This window comes from Erpetoichthys calabaricus, chromosome 5 (genome assembly GCF_900747795.2).
Source record: "Erpetoichthys calabaricus chromosome 5, fErpCal1.3, whole genome shotgun sequence".
NCBI lineage: Eukaryota > Metazoa > Chordata > Cladistia > Polypteriformes > Polypteridae > Erpetoichthys > Erpetoichthys calabaricus.
Window position 1 is genome coordinate 155,407,621 of NC_041398.2, and position 18,348 is coordinate 155,425,968.

At 37.9% G+C, this 18,348-nt stretch overlaps 1 protein-coding gene across 12 annotated transcripts in view; it reads left to right on the forward strand.

The window, feature by feature from the left end:
* The window catches only part of adgrl3.1 (adhesion G protein-coupled receptor L3.1), a 1,303,645-nt gene that overhangs the window by 407,352 nt on the left and 877,945 nt on the right, over positions 1–18,348 (forward strand). For all 12 annotated transcript variants that reach the window (XM_051927733.1, XM_028802158.2, XM_051927732.1 and 9 more), the window contains exons 7-8: positions 4,700–4,999; positions 11,792–11,892. In XM_051927733.1, coding sequence (XP_051783693.1) covers positions 4,700–4,999; positions 11,792–11,892 — 401 coding nt within the window. The remainder of the gene's footprint in view (positions 1–4,699; positions 5,000–11,791; positions 11,893–18,348) is intronic.

The following is an 18,348-nucleotide window of genomic DNA, read 5'->3' on the forward strand; positions in this document are numbered from 1 at the left end:
ATGTGATGGTACGAAGAACCATATTAGAATTGGCTGACATTAATAGTGGTATTCCACAGGGTTCAACAGTAGGACCGCTGCTATATATACAGGTATATATACACTATATATATATATATATATATATATATATACATACCGTATATGCTCCAATAAACGCAGAGTCTCTTATTGTCGCCAGTCTTTAATAAGTGCCGGGATTCAGAGGGGACGCGGCCAAATAGTACCGGTCTCTAACAGTAGCCGGGTCTTTGATATTTGCCTACTAGCGTACATTGTAAGCGTCTGTATGTTTATAGACGTGTGTAATACATGTGCATGTCAGCACATTTCATATATAAGAAATACGGATATACCGGTTTCTAAAACTGCTTCATTTTCGTGCCGGGTTGAAGGAAGAGAGAAATTGTCGGCGGCAAGAATTCAAAGCGTCGTGACAAACCTGGAAGAAGAGGAAGACAATAGTGAACTGGACAACAACGAAGCCGTCATTGCGGATTCGGACGACAAATAGCAGCGAAAGGTACAGAAAGACATTGCCATTTATCTTTAATAGTCTTATGCAGCATATGGAATTCAAATAAAGTAGCTGTTTGTAATATTAGCCGATATTTTTGTGTACCTACCTGTACTAACACGTGTGAAAAAATATTGCGTTCTGAAGGTTTTTGTTAATAATGGCCAGTCTCCAATTGCAGCCGGTCTTTATTAAGCGCCGGGAACTGAGACTAGTTTTCCAAATAAATGCCAGGGGCCTCTATTGGAGCATATACGCTATATATACACATACATATTTATATATATGATTTGGAAAGGAATATAAGTAGCAAGCTGGTTAAGTTTTGTAGACGTTCCCAAGATAGGATTGATTGGCAGAATCAATCTGGCAATCTGGAATCCATTGAATCACTACAGAGGGAATTGGATAACATACAGGCTTGGGCAGATTTGTGGCAGATGAAATTTAATGTCACTGAATGTAAAGTATTACATGTAGGAAGTAAAAGTGTTAGGTTTGAATATACAATGGGAGTCCTGAAAATCAAAAATACAAATGATGAATATGATTTAGGAGTCGTAGTGGACTAGACACTATCAACTTCCAGACAGTGTTTAGAATCCATTAAAAAGGCTAACAGAATGTTAGGTTATATAGCATGATGTGTAGAGTACAAGTCCAAGGACACATGGAATAAGCTACCAAGTAGTGTGGCATACAGTAGGACTTTAGGGACTTTGTAGATTATTGTAATGTTTAATAATATTAGCCTTTGGTTAAAAAATACAAATATTGCATAAGAAATGCATTTAGTTACGGTAGTCATGTATTACTTTTGATAAACCTGATTAACCAACGGCACTATAACTGAAGCCCATTGTGTTAAAAAATTTCCATGGTGAAGCTGGCCAACACAGATAGTTGTACATATATTCAAAACCTATAGGCAGAACTAAAAGGTAGTAACATGTACCATTTTACTGGAGAAGTTTTTTTTTACTCTTTGTATGACAAATGAACAATAGTATTACTTGATTTTAGTCTTTTTGAGGAAGCATATATTGTTGTATATTGGAATGCACTGGAAAAGTTATGAACTTTGGAAGAAATAAATATTAATAATACCCAATAATATGGATTCTTTCAGCTAATGAGAGAAGACATGAGTTGGCGAGTTCTAATTTAATTCATTATATCAGGATGTTAAAAGTTAGGCTTTGGTAAGGGTCTTTAAATCATACAATTATAATTCCTATGTATGTAAACTGCTTTGGGACATATAGCCAGTGTGAAAACATGCAAAAAAATAGAATAATGCTTTGGCAATTCTGCCCCACATACTTGGTAAAGCAAAGAGATCAGGTAATACGTCTTCACAGACTCGAGTTCACAACAGAACTGAAGATCATTACAAAATGGCCGGCAAATATATAAAACTCACAGGAAGATGTTAGATTAAGGATGAGACGATGGTAGCAGCATGAAATTCTGATGACTGGAAGAGGAAATTATGTCATCAGAAGGTAGATTCTGATTGACCAGAAGAGGTCAATTTTATATATTTGCACTGAAGAACTTTTTTTTTTGTCAGTCTATATAGACTACCTGTTGTCATTTTTAAGGGAACAGGCTGACAGGTCAGGAATATTTTAGCCAAGCTTTACTCCATCATGCCCACTGTGCTGGAAGTAACATTAACCGACTAATGAGGCACTGTACTCAGTCTTCATATGGTATGGGTGCACATAAATAAAACATATGTGTATTTGCCAACATAAAAAGACAATTTGCAGCATTGTCTAGTTCTCCTAACATAATTGGACCACTTTATTGTACTTATTTTGCAATAAGGGCACCAAGCAAGAATAAAGCTGATTTTATTAACCTTAAGCAGTAGCATTTCCATTAACACACAAGTTATCTGTGATGGCAAGATGAGACTGATAAACATGGCTCAGTAGCCTGGGTCAACCCATGATTCAGTTAATTTCAGAGCAAGGTAGCTCGCGCAGAAATGATGATACTGTACATGATGGCTGGCATATTGGTAAAGTAATTGGTTGATCCTTCAGTTTTGAAATGGGCTATACTATTCATTGTAATAGCAATCATGTCATTAAAAGAGGCAGATGATAATGGGTACCCATTTAGATGTTGGCGCCTTTTACCAATCTCCGAATGCAGAACATAGGTGCTACAATGACATGCATGTACTTACACGCTCAGTTGTGTAATGCAGCATAGGATTCGATGTGTCAAGTAATGAAGTTTTTCAGCATCAGGTTTGCATTTATACAAGGTTTATTAGCATGGTCTACATACATTATGGTTGTTTCAGGATGGCAACCGAGAGGGGATCAAGGTGTGTTCATGTACACACATATTCAAGATGATATTATTTATAAAAGTTAATGCTGCAGAAATGTGTATACACCACGTTTTACAGTTCCACATTTTTTCTGAGTGCATTTTCCTGATTTTTGGCTTATATACATTTTCGGACTTGAATCCACACAAAATTTTCTAAATAAGACCCTTGTGCTGGATTTCTGTCGTAATTAATGAAGATATGTTGGTTTTAAACTTAATATATTTCATGAATATCTAGCGTCATATTAAATCTATAAAATAATTATTTTGCATTGAAAGAGAGAATTTCTTGAAGGACATTGATAATAAATAGCTGTTACCTTGTGTGTTTAACTTTTTCTTTTTGTTTAGCTTATTTTTTATTTTTACGTGTATGTCCTTTTATTAGAATTATAATGTAGGTTATTATTGTTGATAATTGTTTGTAAAATATCTTTAAGATATTTAAATGAAAGTAACTCCTTTCTTGAAGGACTTTTATTGTAATTTTTAAAAATGTAAACCTTTACAAAGTTGCTTTATTTTTATGCTGAAACAGCCTGTTGCTTGGCTACTGTAAATGCACCATGTCCATGAATTGTTTGGTCTTTGTTATAGAATTACCTGAATGTTTTGATAATTATCTGAAGTACAAAGTGTAATAAGCTCTGCAATAATGTGAGTCTAAAGTAATAATAAATAATAATTCTTCACATTTATATAGCACTTACTTACTACTCAAAGTGCTTCCACACTTTACAACTTGGCTATGTACGTATGTTTTTGTTGATAAAAGTTAAGAAACAGTTTAAATCAAATGTATAATGCAGAACTGCTATCATATGGGGTTTCAAAAGTAAAAGAGGAAAGTAGTGAACTGCAACAGCAGTCAGTCTTGACTGTGTGATAAGAGTATGGGATTTGGGGCATTCTTTAAATGCCTACATAGTAGAGTATAAAGTGGAAGACAGTCACCATAGGATTCTGCTAGTTTGAATCCGATATGGAAATAAGTCTGTTTTTTTATTCTTTTTTCTTTAAATTATTTAATGTGTACAATGCTGGCTTGGTAGAATAGTACTGCTGTCCCACAAATTTGAGTTTGAATCACAGACAGGTCACTGTGTGTGGCTTTTGCACATTTTCCTCAGGTGTCTGTTGAGTTTGTCTGATTGCTTCTGCCCCATCAGTAATATGAAGAGTAGGTTGATGGGCACCTCCATATTAACCTGGTCTAAGCAAGAGTGACAATGCCCAAGGGGTTGCCTTACAACAGACAGGTTTCAACTTGCACTTCAGGTCCCTGAGATAGGATCTGATCCTAGCTCACTATAATTATGTAACTGAAAAGAAGATTCAATATATAGATATGCTAATGGATAACATTAAATGTCAGAAGTATTCTATTACTTCGCATGTTTTTAGAATTCTTTCTATTTTTTATAAAGAGTTATGATTCTATTCATTTTACGGGTTTTTAGCACTTGCACAGTTGAAATGTCAAAGTTTAGTCAGCTATCTAGTTTATATGGTGTTGGGAGTGGCAGCAAATGTACGCAATTTAACATTGCACAGGACATACTAAAAGCTGCTATGTTTATGGTTGTGGCAATAGTATGCATACATGTTTGGAGTTTCAGTACAATATCTGACTAACTGTTAGAAAAATGCTGAAATACCCTTAAACATTTAATTTAATGTTGTTCTTATACAATATTTTGTTTTTCTGTGCTGTTTAAAGCTGCACTGTGAATATTATGAAAACTCTTTTAAGAATATACTTTGTGTGTATATGTTGTTTCATGATATTTTTTTTAAAAATAGTTACATTTCTTTGTTGTTATTTTTCAGAGTCTTCCTCCTCTATACTGATTTATGTTGATACAACAACTTCAAGGACTACAACAAGATCTACTACAGTAAGCTCTAGCAGAATACCAGTTACAACTGTTGGGCATCGTATGAAGAGTACAACCACTGTAATGCTTACAGTGGAAGGCATTTTAGATCTTTCAACAAGGCCTGATGTTTCATCACAGCTTCCAAATACTGGTGTAGAGTATTGTGAACCAGTGGTAGACTCTGACATCTCTTGGCCAAAAACACTTCAGGGACAGATTGCTAAACAACCATGTCCTTCAGGTACCATAGGTATGTGCATGCTCACCAATGACTGCATATTTGTGATGTTACAACTCAAAAAATATTTCTTTCTTTTTTTATTCCTTAATGCATATATAAACTTTAGAAAATACAAAAAATAAGAGATGTTATGAAGATACTTAGCTACTCAGCATTGATCTTGAAATGTTTTAAGAGTGTGTTTAGTATAATGTAAAAAAACAGCAAGTATAAAGACCAGTACTACAGACATGATCAGGCTGGGTATCCTATAGCTTCTGGGCAGAATTGAAACTGCACAAAATTTCCATGCCTAGTCAGAATGAACACTGGAAATTTTCACACAGAGAGCTTTTATTTAGATGCTGAATGAAATGAAAAGCAACTTTGTACTAAAGACAAGTGTGAGCTTGGATAATCACAGCAGCTCAACCCCAGTCAGTCAGGGAAAGCATGTCCATAAAATTTTAGTCATGTAGAGACGACAAGTTGAAAGTAGTAATTAGAAGGCCATGTTCTGGCGAGAAAGAGAAGCTCAATTTTTGATTGTGTAATGAGGCCAAAAAGGAATGTAATATTATTAGTTCACTATAAAAAAATGTTAATCTGTGGAATCTAAGCTATTCAGTGACTTCCTAACAACTTGTTATTATGAATGTCAGAGACAAGTAATTATCCTAGTTCTATTCAATTGTAGAAAAGCAGATCTTATCTGACCCAAAAATAACACTTTAATAAATGGTCTGTTACCTATCCTGTTAATAAAATTGGTTCGTTCAGAAAACCAAACTACATTTTTCAGGAAAAACAACTATTCAAAATCTGGTTTATCATTTTGGGCCAAGAGTGAATGAAATTGAATGAATTGCATATGAAGAGATGGAAACAATAAACTAGTAATTAGAAAATGCAAATACAATTCACACCTCATCATATAAATTATTATGAGTAATTTGGGACATTCAGCAAACACTATTACATACCTAGGGTCTTTAGAGTCCCGGCATACTTATATATTTGATTCAACCAACAAATAATCATAATTGTCCAAACTTTTATTTAAACCTCTTCCCAAAACACTTTACTTCTTTCTAAATTAATTTTTAACACATAATTACTTTTATCTTTTGTTATTTATACATAATTACACAATTATAATCTGCTACTCAGCACAACAATCCCAGACCTCACATATGTTTTTGTGATGGTGCTCCTGGCATATTCTGCAGCAATCAGCTGTTTTTCACTCTGGTGATACTAAGTATATGTGGCACCTTCTGTGTTTTATGTCCACTTTTGCTTGTGTAAGAAGATGGTTTCAGGTGTTGAGGCTTGCACTGGTTTTTCACATTCAACTTTCTCCTCCTCGTCCAATCTCTGCCTCTGTACAATTCCCTGCCCAGACCATTCATGATCTGATGGCATCAGAAGTATAACTGTGCTCTTCCTCAGTCTGTTGTTCATTGATTGCCTCCCTGCTGCGTGCCTCTCAGTCTCTCTCTTACTCCTCAACAACTATCAATGACGGGCTCTTTCAAGGGCTTGCTGTAATGATAAGCATGCAGCATTTCTTTTTTTTATCTCTTACCTCTCTGAACTTGTAAATGCCTACATAAGTACTACACAGCCTACACAAGCCTACACAAAGTAGCAACAAGATGGAAACACAGCTTTAATGATCATACAGAGATACAAGTAAATTCTGAAAAAGGCATATTTTGTTCAGTCACTGTTTAGAAAAACAGCACTTAAGATGAGCATGTAAAAAAACGACACTTTACTGTATCCTGTCCCTATATGTTTTAAGCAAATAAATGATAATAATAAAATTATATTAAACTATGTTTGCCTATTTTTGGCAGTATATTGTTGCAGATGAACCCCGTTAGAGCTGTAAACATGATGTGATGGGTAGCTAGTGAATATTTACAGGTAGTACAAGGATTAAACATAGATACAATAGTAGCTGTCTATCAAGAACTATCTATACAATGAAATACTAAATCCTAATATTGGCCCTTAACACTAGAATTACCAGAGTCTATGAAAAAACTCGTAGACCCGGCCCACCTTAAAACCATTCTCACCTCTCTTTTGTCTTCTAAATGTGCCAATTAAGATGAGCAGCAAAAAGCCGGCTATTCCATCCCCCACCATGGCAAAGCGTTCACTAAGTTTTCCCAGCTCATGCCTTGTTTGATTATCTGGGAGTGACTGAACTGCTGGAGTTTTAGAGTGTAAATAATAGATCGCTATTTGGAACACACGCATTTCATGTGTGTTCCGTTTCTACAGTAATCTGTGTAAACACATTGTTAAAACAGAAACTTTTTCATATTTTAGTAATAAATGTTACAAAATGTAGGCATAAACTATAGAATGTGTGAAGCCTGATGGCCAAACATCAAATTAACACTTTCACAAACGGTTCAAGGCTGTAACAACACTCTCTGTGGTGTAACGCTGAGATCTGCTGACTCAGAGCAGGGCAGCCCTGCTGTGCTGTAGAGACCTGAGTTCAATTCCCTGCTGTGGAGGAAGCGTTTTTTTTTTCTTTGTAGCCTCAAACGGACATAAAACTTATAAATTGGTATGCACTGTAAATCGTTAAGTTTAAAATGTCGATCGCGGTTATTTCTTTTGATTAATTGATGCTTTTTTACTTAAAGTCAGAACAGGAGCTTATTCAGCTTCTGATCTGACTCTAAGTAACAGCGCCAGTATAAATCACACCCAATCTGACGCTGTTCATTTTCAAATAATATTGCATTACTTCGACAATGTTTTCTGATTGGTACTATTCGCGTCATAAAATAATTTCTTCAAAACGTCACATATATTTGTTTTGAGATAATGAATAGAGCTGCAAATTACAGGTGCTTGTTCAGTGTAATAGGAACCATAGCACAGAGAGGTGTGTACACTGCAACACAAGTGCACATGTCGTAAATGTAGGAAGGGCGCTCCTTGGGTGAGCTATAGCGCGTCTTTATGTGAAAACAGCAGTGTCAGATGGGGAGTGTCTGATGATTGCATATAGTGCTGAAGTTGCTGCTCTTTACTATGCTTTCCTCTGCATGTCCTGGAGTACAAAAGAAACAGCATACAGCAACATGTGGGGACTGGCAAGATTGGGGGAAAAAAAACACGCGATCGTATGTATCGTGATACACTGCAGAGCTATAGCGCATCTTTATGTGAAAACAGCAGTGTCAAATGGGGTAGGGAAGGATCCTGAACGCAAAAAAAAACAAAAACAAAGCTAACTTTTACAAATATCATAAATTACACCGGCTGTTACAGACTGAAATCAAATGTATCATTTTATTCTAAAATAGTAAAAATAAGAGCAGTTCACTTCTCAAGAGGGAATCGAGCAGGATTGAACTCATGACCTTTTGATTCCCACTCAGCAACTGATACTATTGCACCATGGGGTGGTCATAGTAAATGAATGTCAATGTCGCACACTAAGGCGGCTTTTTTTTTCTGCAGTTATATTTTTGAATAAAAGTGCACTTGTTCTGTTATATTTGTACCTTTCGTGAAAGTGTTTCTTTGATATTTGGACTTCAGGCTTCATACATTTTATAGTTTATGCCTACATTTTGTAATTTACTACCAGAATATAAAAAACGTTTCTGTTTTGAAAATGTGTTTACACAGATTACTGTAGAAAACGGAACACACATGAAATGCGTGTGTTCCAAATAACGATCTATTATTTCCACTCTAAAACTCCACTTCACTCCCAGATAATCAATCAAGGCATGAGCTGGGAGAAGTTCGTACACGTTCTAAGTCGGTGGGGGGATGGAATAGTCGGCTGTTTGCAGCTTGTCTTTATCTGCACATTTAGAGGACAAAGGACGCTGGTGGAGAGGTGTGAACGGATTTATGAAGCGATTTAAGGTGGGACGGATCTACGAGTTTTTTCGTAGGCTCTGGTAATTCTAGTGTTAAACTTAAAATAAAAAATCAGTTTCAACAAGATGCTTTGCATAAGTAGTTCATTTGAATTTGATCTATTTTTGATTTGAGGTGAGGAAGCATGGTGGTGCAGTTGATAGTGCTGCAGCCTCAGTGATCTGATGTATGGGTTTGAATCCCATTCCCGAGTCTTTACACCTTCTCCACGTGTCTGCATGAGTTTTCCTTTTGGTTTTTCTTATACATAACCAGGGGCCTCATGCATAACATTGTGCGTAGAATTCACACTAAAACATGGCATACGGACAACAGTCGAAATGTGATTCTCAAAACCGTGCGTAAGCCAACTTTCACACGCTTCTGCTACATAAATCACGGTCTGTGTGAAATGTAATGCTTGTACACACACCTGCCTCTCCTCCCAGACTCCTCCCAGAATTACACCACTTTGAATATGCAAATCAATATAAATGTTCCTTTAAGTACAGCGTTCTGTGAAAAGACAACAGCAAAAGCATGGGGAAAAAAGAAGAATATCAGCGAATGTCAAGTGGAGGCAATAAAAAAACTTACTGTTTGTTGGTTAAAGCAGTTGTATAAACAACAAAAGGAAGTTAATCAAAAGTTCAAGTTCAGAAAGTCACACAGTGCCCGAAATAAAAAAAGTTGTCAGATATTAAAGTTCCAGTGAAAAAGCGAGTCGTAGCCCACCGTCTGAGTGTCATATGGAAGCTTATTTGGTTTCAGGGAAAAGAAAAAAATATAGGGACACAGTGGAAAAAAAAACTTTGAAACGTCAACTTTAATCTCGAAATTTCCACTTTAATCACGTAGTTTATTTTGCCATTAAAGTAGAACATCATAAACTTAATATTAAAATCTTTTAATTTACTAGTTTCTCAAATCCCATTATAGCTAAAGTAGCATGTTAAATGCTTCATATTCTGTGTGTTCTTCTATGTACTCTGTGTGTGTGAATCACTACTTGCTTCTTAAACAGGCCTTCTCTTACACCAACAGGACAAAAAATACATTACATTCATAATATTACAGCTCTCTGAACAATTTAAATATTAAGATGTATACTTGATATCATTTTCATGATGTAGTGAATTAAAGCATGTATTAAACATGGGGCCACAGTGGCACAATGGTAGCAATGAGCTGGCTCCCCATCCAGAGATTGTTCCTGCCTCCTGCAAGTTAATTGCTGTGCTGTGCGTGACCCTCAATGAAATCATTTATTGAAGCAGTACTGTCTCTTTCAAACGTACTAACCCCCAATTCCTGTAACCAACTGCCACACAGTCAGCTCTTTAATAAATGTCAAGCCATCTATAAGCTTAGAATGCTGATTCTTCAAAACTTTTAAGGAACATTGAAATAACCTCGTAGTACATGTTTAATTATTCCAGCCATCTATCCATCCAGGGTCGCGCCAGTCCCAGGACGCATACAGTGCGAGGCAGAAGCAATCCTCCCTGTCCACTGTGTCCACACGTTTAATAACTATACATTATTTAAATGAAGTTAAAATATATCTGTATAATGTAATATATATACTTTACTGCATTTCATCTGAAAAATGATGTCAAGAGCTCCAAGAAGATAGCACCTGGAAATGTAAATCAACTTAGAAACCAGTTGTCATCTGTAAATATGCTCTCCCTTCTATTGAATTGAATTTAATTCCCTTTTTGTAATTGTATGGTGCAATGAGATTCAATATGCAAATCCTCCATAAACGTTTTTTCCTATAAAATGGTAAAATAACAACAACAACAATAATAATAATAATAATAATAAAAATACAATAAAAAATGAAAAATATACAATATGAAAGCATAAGTGGCTCAGGTTGAGCAATATTGCAATTGTAATACAGGTTTACAGTGAGGTAATTGTACTTATAAGTACAAACAGTTCTATCGGGAGCACTTGATGGACTGATTGAGTCCGTTTACAGCCCTTGGGATGAAACTGTTTCTGAACTGTAAGGTTCGTGCAGGAAAGGCTCTGAAGCATTTGCCAAATGGGAGAAGTTCAAATAGACTGTGCGCATGGCTGAGGCAGCATGTGCTAGAAGCTGTACCCCAATAATTCTCTCCGCTCTTGACACAATCAGCGGTAGAGTTTCCTGATCAGCTGCTGTATAGCTGTGATTCCACACTCAGATACGTTGGGTTAAAATATTCAGTGGTGCACTGAGAGTAACAATGCTAAACCAGCTATATTATTTAGAATAGTTTGGCTATTCCGTGCACCATTATATAGTTACGGGTTGATTACAATCAGATGCCTTAAACTAAAAACGATATGTGGTTAATGTCAATGTATTTGATAAAGCTGCGTCAGGGATGTGAATCTAAACAATAAAGGGAAGCCACCCAGGAACAGTAGCATTGCTTTGACGCTGGGTGTCACCAGTTTGCAAAACCTAGCCAAAATCTTGCGTATGCTATGGTTTGAGCTGGCGTGAGAATGTGCGTGGCTTTATGCCAAGTTTAGTTGTTATACATCGCGATGTGAGCGTGGAAACAGGCATACGCAACACTTTTTATATATGAGGTCCCAGGTATGTTTCAGTTCGATCGATTGACTTATCCAAATTGGGCAATGTGTGAGTATGTGCATTAGTGAGCCCTGTAGTAGCTTGGTACCCTGTTTAAGACTATTTACATTTTTTTTTGCTCAGTGCTGCAGGAACAGTTTCCTCCCCCTCTGGAACACACAATTGGACTGTTAGGTTCATAATGTTTGTTAAATTGAAATACATGTTTTAATTACATTTTTATTATGAATTTTATTATGAAGGTTCTTTATAGGAAGCAAATTAATGCTGCAAGTTCAGAGAGGTGGTATACATACTTAATTTATTTCTACTATTTTCAGGTGTTGCAAGCTATGTATGTCTGACAGATGGACACTGGGATTCTAAAGGACCAGATGTCAGTAACTGCACCTCTCCTTGGGTTAATCAGATTGCACAAAAAGTAAGAGTTTCACAGTATATATGACAAAACATGTTGCAGTAACTGGACAAAGATAATTAAGTTTCCATGGTCCTTACATTTTGTCTATATTAGGTTATTTTAATAGCAGTGCTACTAAGAGGCAGTAGTTTTATTGAAACTTTCAGTTTAGTCAGCACAAGGATATTGCCTATATATATTTCCATCATATTAGAAATTTTTTTTTTCCTTTAAAGTTAAATAGACACACATTTTCATATATTCATTATTAAGCTGACATTTTCATATTTGGAGCTAAGTCATGTAGTGTTTGTATATTTATTATTAATTGGATATTTTCATATTTAGAGCAATATCAGATAGTATTCATAAGACCAGTTCTGCAGTGGTTTACAATTGTTTTAGTGCTGAGGAAACTGTTATGAAACAAACTAGAATAGATATCTTTAACTCTGATCAGGTATTATGTAATTGGATACATTATCCAAAACTGAGCCTAGTTATTGTGAAATTTTCAAGATTACAGTATGCCAAACATATGTAATAATTTAACATTTTTATTCATTACAGAACACATTTGAAAATGTATTTATTAAGTAGCCAGTGCATTTAAACTATTCATACACACAGAATTTTGTTATTCATTCATTTATAAAGATGAAAATACATGCTGAATGTTGCCTATTCCTGTACACACAGCAAAAAATGGTTCTAAATGGGATGGAACAATCTGGGAGTACGCAAGAGACTAACAGTAAAATAATCAAGTACTTAATTTATGATGCAATGGTCAGTTTTGTGAAAAAGACTGACAATTTTAAAAACACACTGAAACTGATTTTATAAAGATGTCTGTAAAGAGAGCTATGCTTTTGGCTTGTTGGAAAAAACACAAGCCTATCAAAGAAGGCAAAAGTTGGCAGATGATGTTAATCAACAAATATTAACTTTGTTTCTGAGGAAAGCTGCTGTCTTGTCTTCTCTTTTGCTTCAACACAAAAAGAAGAGAAAGTGCACTTGCATAGTTTTTCACTGAATATATAGGAGATTGTGTGAATTATCTACCTTAGCAAAGTGCTGTTCCTTACTTGGTCTGACGTTTAAAATCCATAATGCTTTTGTAAGATTTTTTGATTGATTATTAGTCAATAAGATAGCCACCCAGGAGGACGCAATAATAATGTGGGATTTAAAAAAAACGTTTAACTTGGTTAATTAATTATCAGTTTTGCCTTTGGCAAGCCCCTTACTTTATCTACCCTACCTTTCTCTGTTGTAGGAGGTAGGTCTCCAGACTTTAGACTTATATTAAGGTAACTGTCATGCGCTCATTTTAAGAAAGAGAATAATGTAATTTAATAATTAACTCAAGGATTACACAAGGGTGATCAATGCTTATAAAATGTATATATATGTTTCTATTATAAAAGGAAATCCTGCGATGAGACATTCTCGGAGATAATTTAAAGTTCCGCGAGAGATAATTGGAAGTCCCACGAGACAAGAGATTTTGAAAAGTCCTGCCCTCCTCTCAAACATTTACAATGACGCACACTCTTCAATCATTTCTCATTTGTGTGTATTGTCAGACACAGTTCATGTGCTCTCAGCTCCTATAAATTTTTACTTTTTAAAAGAAGCTTTTCTGGACAGTATTTTTAGACATACAATCTATTTGTTTCCTTAAATGTAGTCCTTTTATGTTCAAAATGACACGTCAAAGACTAAGCGAAGAAAAAAGGGCAGAGGGTCGAAAAGAGGCCCAAAAGCGTTGGAGAGAAAACAATTCAAAAAAAGAACAACAATAATCTAAGTGCAAATTATGAAAATAAGGAAAATAATAATCAGCCCAGAACAAGGGGTATTGAAAACCTAGAAGGTCCAAGCCTGATCAGAAACAGAAGACAAAGTAGGATGCCGTAAAGAGGCAGAGCAGGTTATTATGAAAGTACTAAAATTCGAAAGTCTCAAAAAAATGATAGTAAAGATCAAATGAGCAATAACAAATGGAAATTATTAATCGTTGAAATAAAGGAACAGCGAAAAGAGATTGAATATATGGACATAGGTAATATGACAGAAGTATATAGATATTGTTCAGCTTTAAAGTTTAAGTCAGAGAATTGTAGATCATCTAATTTGTGTTGCCATCAGGGAAAAGTAGTGTTTCTTCCCAATGAAGAGGCGTATATGCGAGAATTAAAAGATTTGTTGTTTGGTGAAAGTGAAATCCACAAACACTACAGGCAAAATATCCGAATCTAAAATAATGTGTTCGTGTTCACATAATTCAATGCTCAGAACATAGATTTACACGATTCAGGACCATACGCAATGAGAATCTGTGGTCCCGCAACAATTAAAGCTACTACAAGTTTAATTTCGAAGAAACCACAATTCGGTCAGGTTTATATTTATGATCATGGAGAAGTGATGCAACATAGAATCAAAGGAGTTAAACAATTGGATGTATTAGAAATTCTACAGCCAACAATGGATACAAATTCATACATCCAAAAGAATCGCACTTTACAAAAAATGTATCTGCAAAACTTGGACAAAGACGTTTTCTTGGATTTTAGATTTGTTGTTTGGTGAAAGTGAAATCCACGTACACGAGCAGCAGTGACGTGAAGTGGCGGGTGCGTAGCGCAGATAGGGGGGTTGGCGAGCAAAGTGAGAAGGGGGCAAAACCCCCTAGTATATATATATATATTTAGTGAGACTTTTGTGACACTGACAGCCCCCCTACTGCGCTGTACACCAACACTCAGTTAATGCAGTCAGGGACTGGTTGTCTGCTGCCGATGCAACTGCAAGTTTGCAGGCTTCTCACATAACATCTCTCACCCGATGGTTGATGCAGGGAACATTTAAAACTGGCCGCTGACCTGGCTGTGTGCTCACTTTTTTTCTTCTCTCTGAGGAAGGCTATCTGTTCTTTTAATCAGAAGATCTCATGCAGGGTGACGTGAATGCCACTGTGTGCTTGCTGTGTTTGTGTGTGCTGAAGTGACATCTCCTGTTTGGATAAATACTCTGATCATATTCTTGTCCTGACAAAAATAAAGCTGCTTTTTTTTCAGAAACCTAGACTCACCTCCTCTCTTTTTTTCAAGTCTGTGACCCACACATCACAAGTGGTACCATGAGTAGAGTCTTGCACAGATGGAACCCCAACAGGTGCAAAATGTTCCTCTTCCACTGGAGCCAGTTGAGGCCACTGCAGGCGCTCCTGTCCTCATCAATCGCAGAGATGTGCTTGTGAAGATGACCCCTTCACACAACACGCATTGTTTCCTATTCTGTTTTTAACACATGGCCACATTGATGCGCTGGGACAGGAGAGGCTGTGCTATATTGGCCCCCTTTTTGACCAGGAAGGCACTACAGGTCATGAAAAACCTTCCTCTCTAGAGACTTGATGAGTATGTTCTTTGTACAACTATGAGCATCTTGGCCAGGGGACACGACTTCTGGCTGTGGCAAATCAATCCGGATCACCCTATGGGAACATGTGCAGGACTTTGTACACTTGATCCAAAGCTGGTTCTTTGTAGACACCTTTGAGTGTATTCTGAAAAGGCTCGCTATTGACACTGTGTTGTCTGGGATAAGCAACGACCTCTGTGATGAGATGATTCAGTGTGATGTCAAAACTCTCATGGATCTGACCTGTAGATTGGAAGGAGCCCAAGCCACGTGGATGCATAGGGGCTACCCTAGTCTGACTCCGACTTCTCTACAGTCTGCATGTCCCCACGCCACTGAGGAGGACCATCCAACGAGTGCCCAGCACAAAAGATGGTGTCGGGGGAATTCTGCAGCTGCGACCGACTCTGCTGCTCTCAGGCCAAGATTTTTGAAAAGGGTAACTTATCCAGTGTCACAAAAAACAAATGCGAGAGTCATAAAAAGGTTTGGGGCAACCACCCATATAATATTTCCTGGCTGCAAAAGGATAAATTGTTCACACTGATGTGCTCAGTACGGAGTTTAAAACAGAAGTGATGAGTTAGAGTAAATATGGTAGCTTTAAAGGCCAGCAAAGGAAGTGAGGTCATTCAGGGCGTAAGTGGAAGGGTCCTCTTCCATAGGCTCGGACCTGACGTGATGTCATCAACAAGGCTGGAACTGGGCGTGACGTCATCAGGGCCAGGCAGGATTTCCCGTGAACAAAAAGTGAGCAAAAAGGTCAACTCCCTCCTCCACTCCCTGGTTTGGCGTTGAATTACTCTGATTTAGACCCTTTAGCTGCCTCCCATGCGCATGTGTGTAACAAGAAGCCCAGACCCATCGGGTCGGGCGTTCCTTACCGAGAGGTTGTGAACACAAGAAAGAGCATCGCCGTTGGTGTGAAGAGAACCTCAGTGATGGACGAGCAAAAACCTGTAAGGCTGCAGGTCAAGAAACTACCTGGTGACCCGTGGGTTTGTCTCCTTGTGTAAGGCCATCCACTGTAAGGGTGCATGATCTGTGACAAGGGCGAACTCCTGACCCAAGAGGTAGTACCTCAGCTGTGTAATCGCCCGTTTGATTGTCAAGGCCTTCGCCTTCTGCTCCACCATGGCATACCTGGTCTCTCGTTCCAACAGTTTCTGACTTGGGAACATAATGGGGTGTCCAACACCATCAGTGTTCTGGCTCAGCAGAGCTTCCAGGTTAGGTGTCTTATAATGGGTGCTGATGTAAGGGCCTGTTTTAGGTCACTAAATGTAGCCTCTGTCTTATGAGACCATACCACATGGTTTGGGGCCCTCTTTTTTGTTGTCTGTCAAGGGCACTGCTCTCTCTGAGAATTGAGGCACAAACCGGTGGTAGTACCCCTGCTTCTTGGTTCGCAGATAGGGCCATCTCAAAGTGGCATCTGTTTTAGAACACTGTTGCTTCACAGTACCCTGACCCACCAGGTAGCCCAAATATTTGGCTTTGTTTAAGCCAAAGAAGCATTTCTTTGGATTCATGAAAAATCCAGCCTAACCCAGTGTCCGCAATACCGTTCCTCCTTCCATGTGCTGGAATAGATGACAACGTCATCCAGGTAGGCTCACTTATATGAGTTATGAGGTCGTAGTACTTTATCCACTAGACGTTGGAAAGTAGCCGGGGCCCTGTGTAACCCAAATGGAAGGACAACATACTGCCAGTATCTGCTAGGGGTACTAAATGCGGTCTTAACCTTTGTAGAGTCTGTTAAAGGAACATACCAATACCAGTCCGTTTGTCATGTCAAGTGTCGTCAAGTATTTAGCTTGTCCTAGCCTCTTGATGAGGTTGTCCACTCGGGGTATCGGATAGGCATCAAATTGGGAGACTTGATTATGTCATTGTAAAACCTCCAACTTCCATCAGGCTTACTGACCAAGACTATAGGGCTGGACCAGGGACTATAACTTTCCTCTGTCACTCCAATGATAAAGGCGCTGTCGAACTATAACCCCAGGTTTTGTCACAATATCATGCGCTATTAGAGAGGTCTTTTCAGTTTTTCACTCACTACCTTTGGGACAGACACGATGACTGATTACAGCTCCCGCCATTGTCTGGGGCATAATTCCGGGCCGAAGTTAAGGTTCTTCTTGTGAGTAAAGAGTAAACAGGGCTGGCTGGAGGAGGGATTGGGATCCCTATTCTTCCACGGTTTCAGCAGGTTTACATGATAAACCCGCTCGCTCGGTCGACGATTGGGCTGTTTCACCAAATAGTCGACAAGTCCTTTCCTCTCCTTAACTTCATATGGACCTTGCCAGTGGGCAAGTAAGTTAGAATGGGAGGTAGGGACTAGGACCATGACTCGATCTCCCGGGTGGAATTCTCGGAGAGACGTGCCTTAGTCATAATATCGTACCTGTGCTGGTTGCGCTTCTTCCATGTAATGTTTTAGTATGGGACGAATTTTTCCAAATCTATCGCGTAACTGTGCGATATATTGTAATATGTTGGTGCAAGGAAGAGCCTCTTCTTCCCACCCTTCTTTTAAAATATCTAATATGCCGTGGGGTTGTCATGCGTATAAAAATTCAAAAGGTGAGAACCCCGTGGAGGCTTGTGGTACTTCCCGATATGCAAAAAGAATGAGGGGGAGGAACTAATTCCAGTTCCATAAATCCTCACTGACCACCTTGCGAAGCATCTGTTTGAGAGTCTGTTTAAACCTCTCTATGAGCCCGTCGGTTTGAGGATGATACACCACGGTTTTTAGATGCTTAATTTTAAGTAATTTGGCTGTTTCCCTGAACGTCTCCAAGGTGAATGGTATCCCTTGGTCCATCACAGCTTCCTTAGGGATGCCATCTCGCGCAAAGACCCCTACCAATTCCCGTGCGATGGCTTTAGAAGTAGCTGAGTGCAAGAGAACAGATTCCGGATACCAGGTAGCATAAGCTATGAGAACCAGAATATATTTGTGTCCTTGGGCTGAGGGCTCTAGGGGTCCTACCAAGTCGACACCAACTCTCTCAAATGGAACTTGAATCA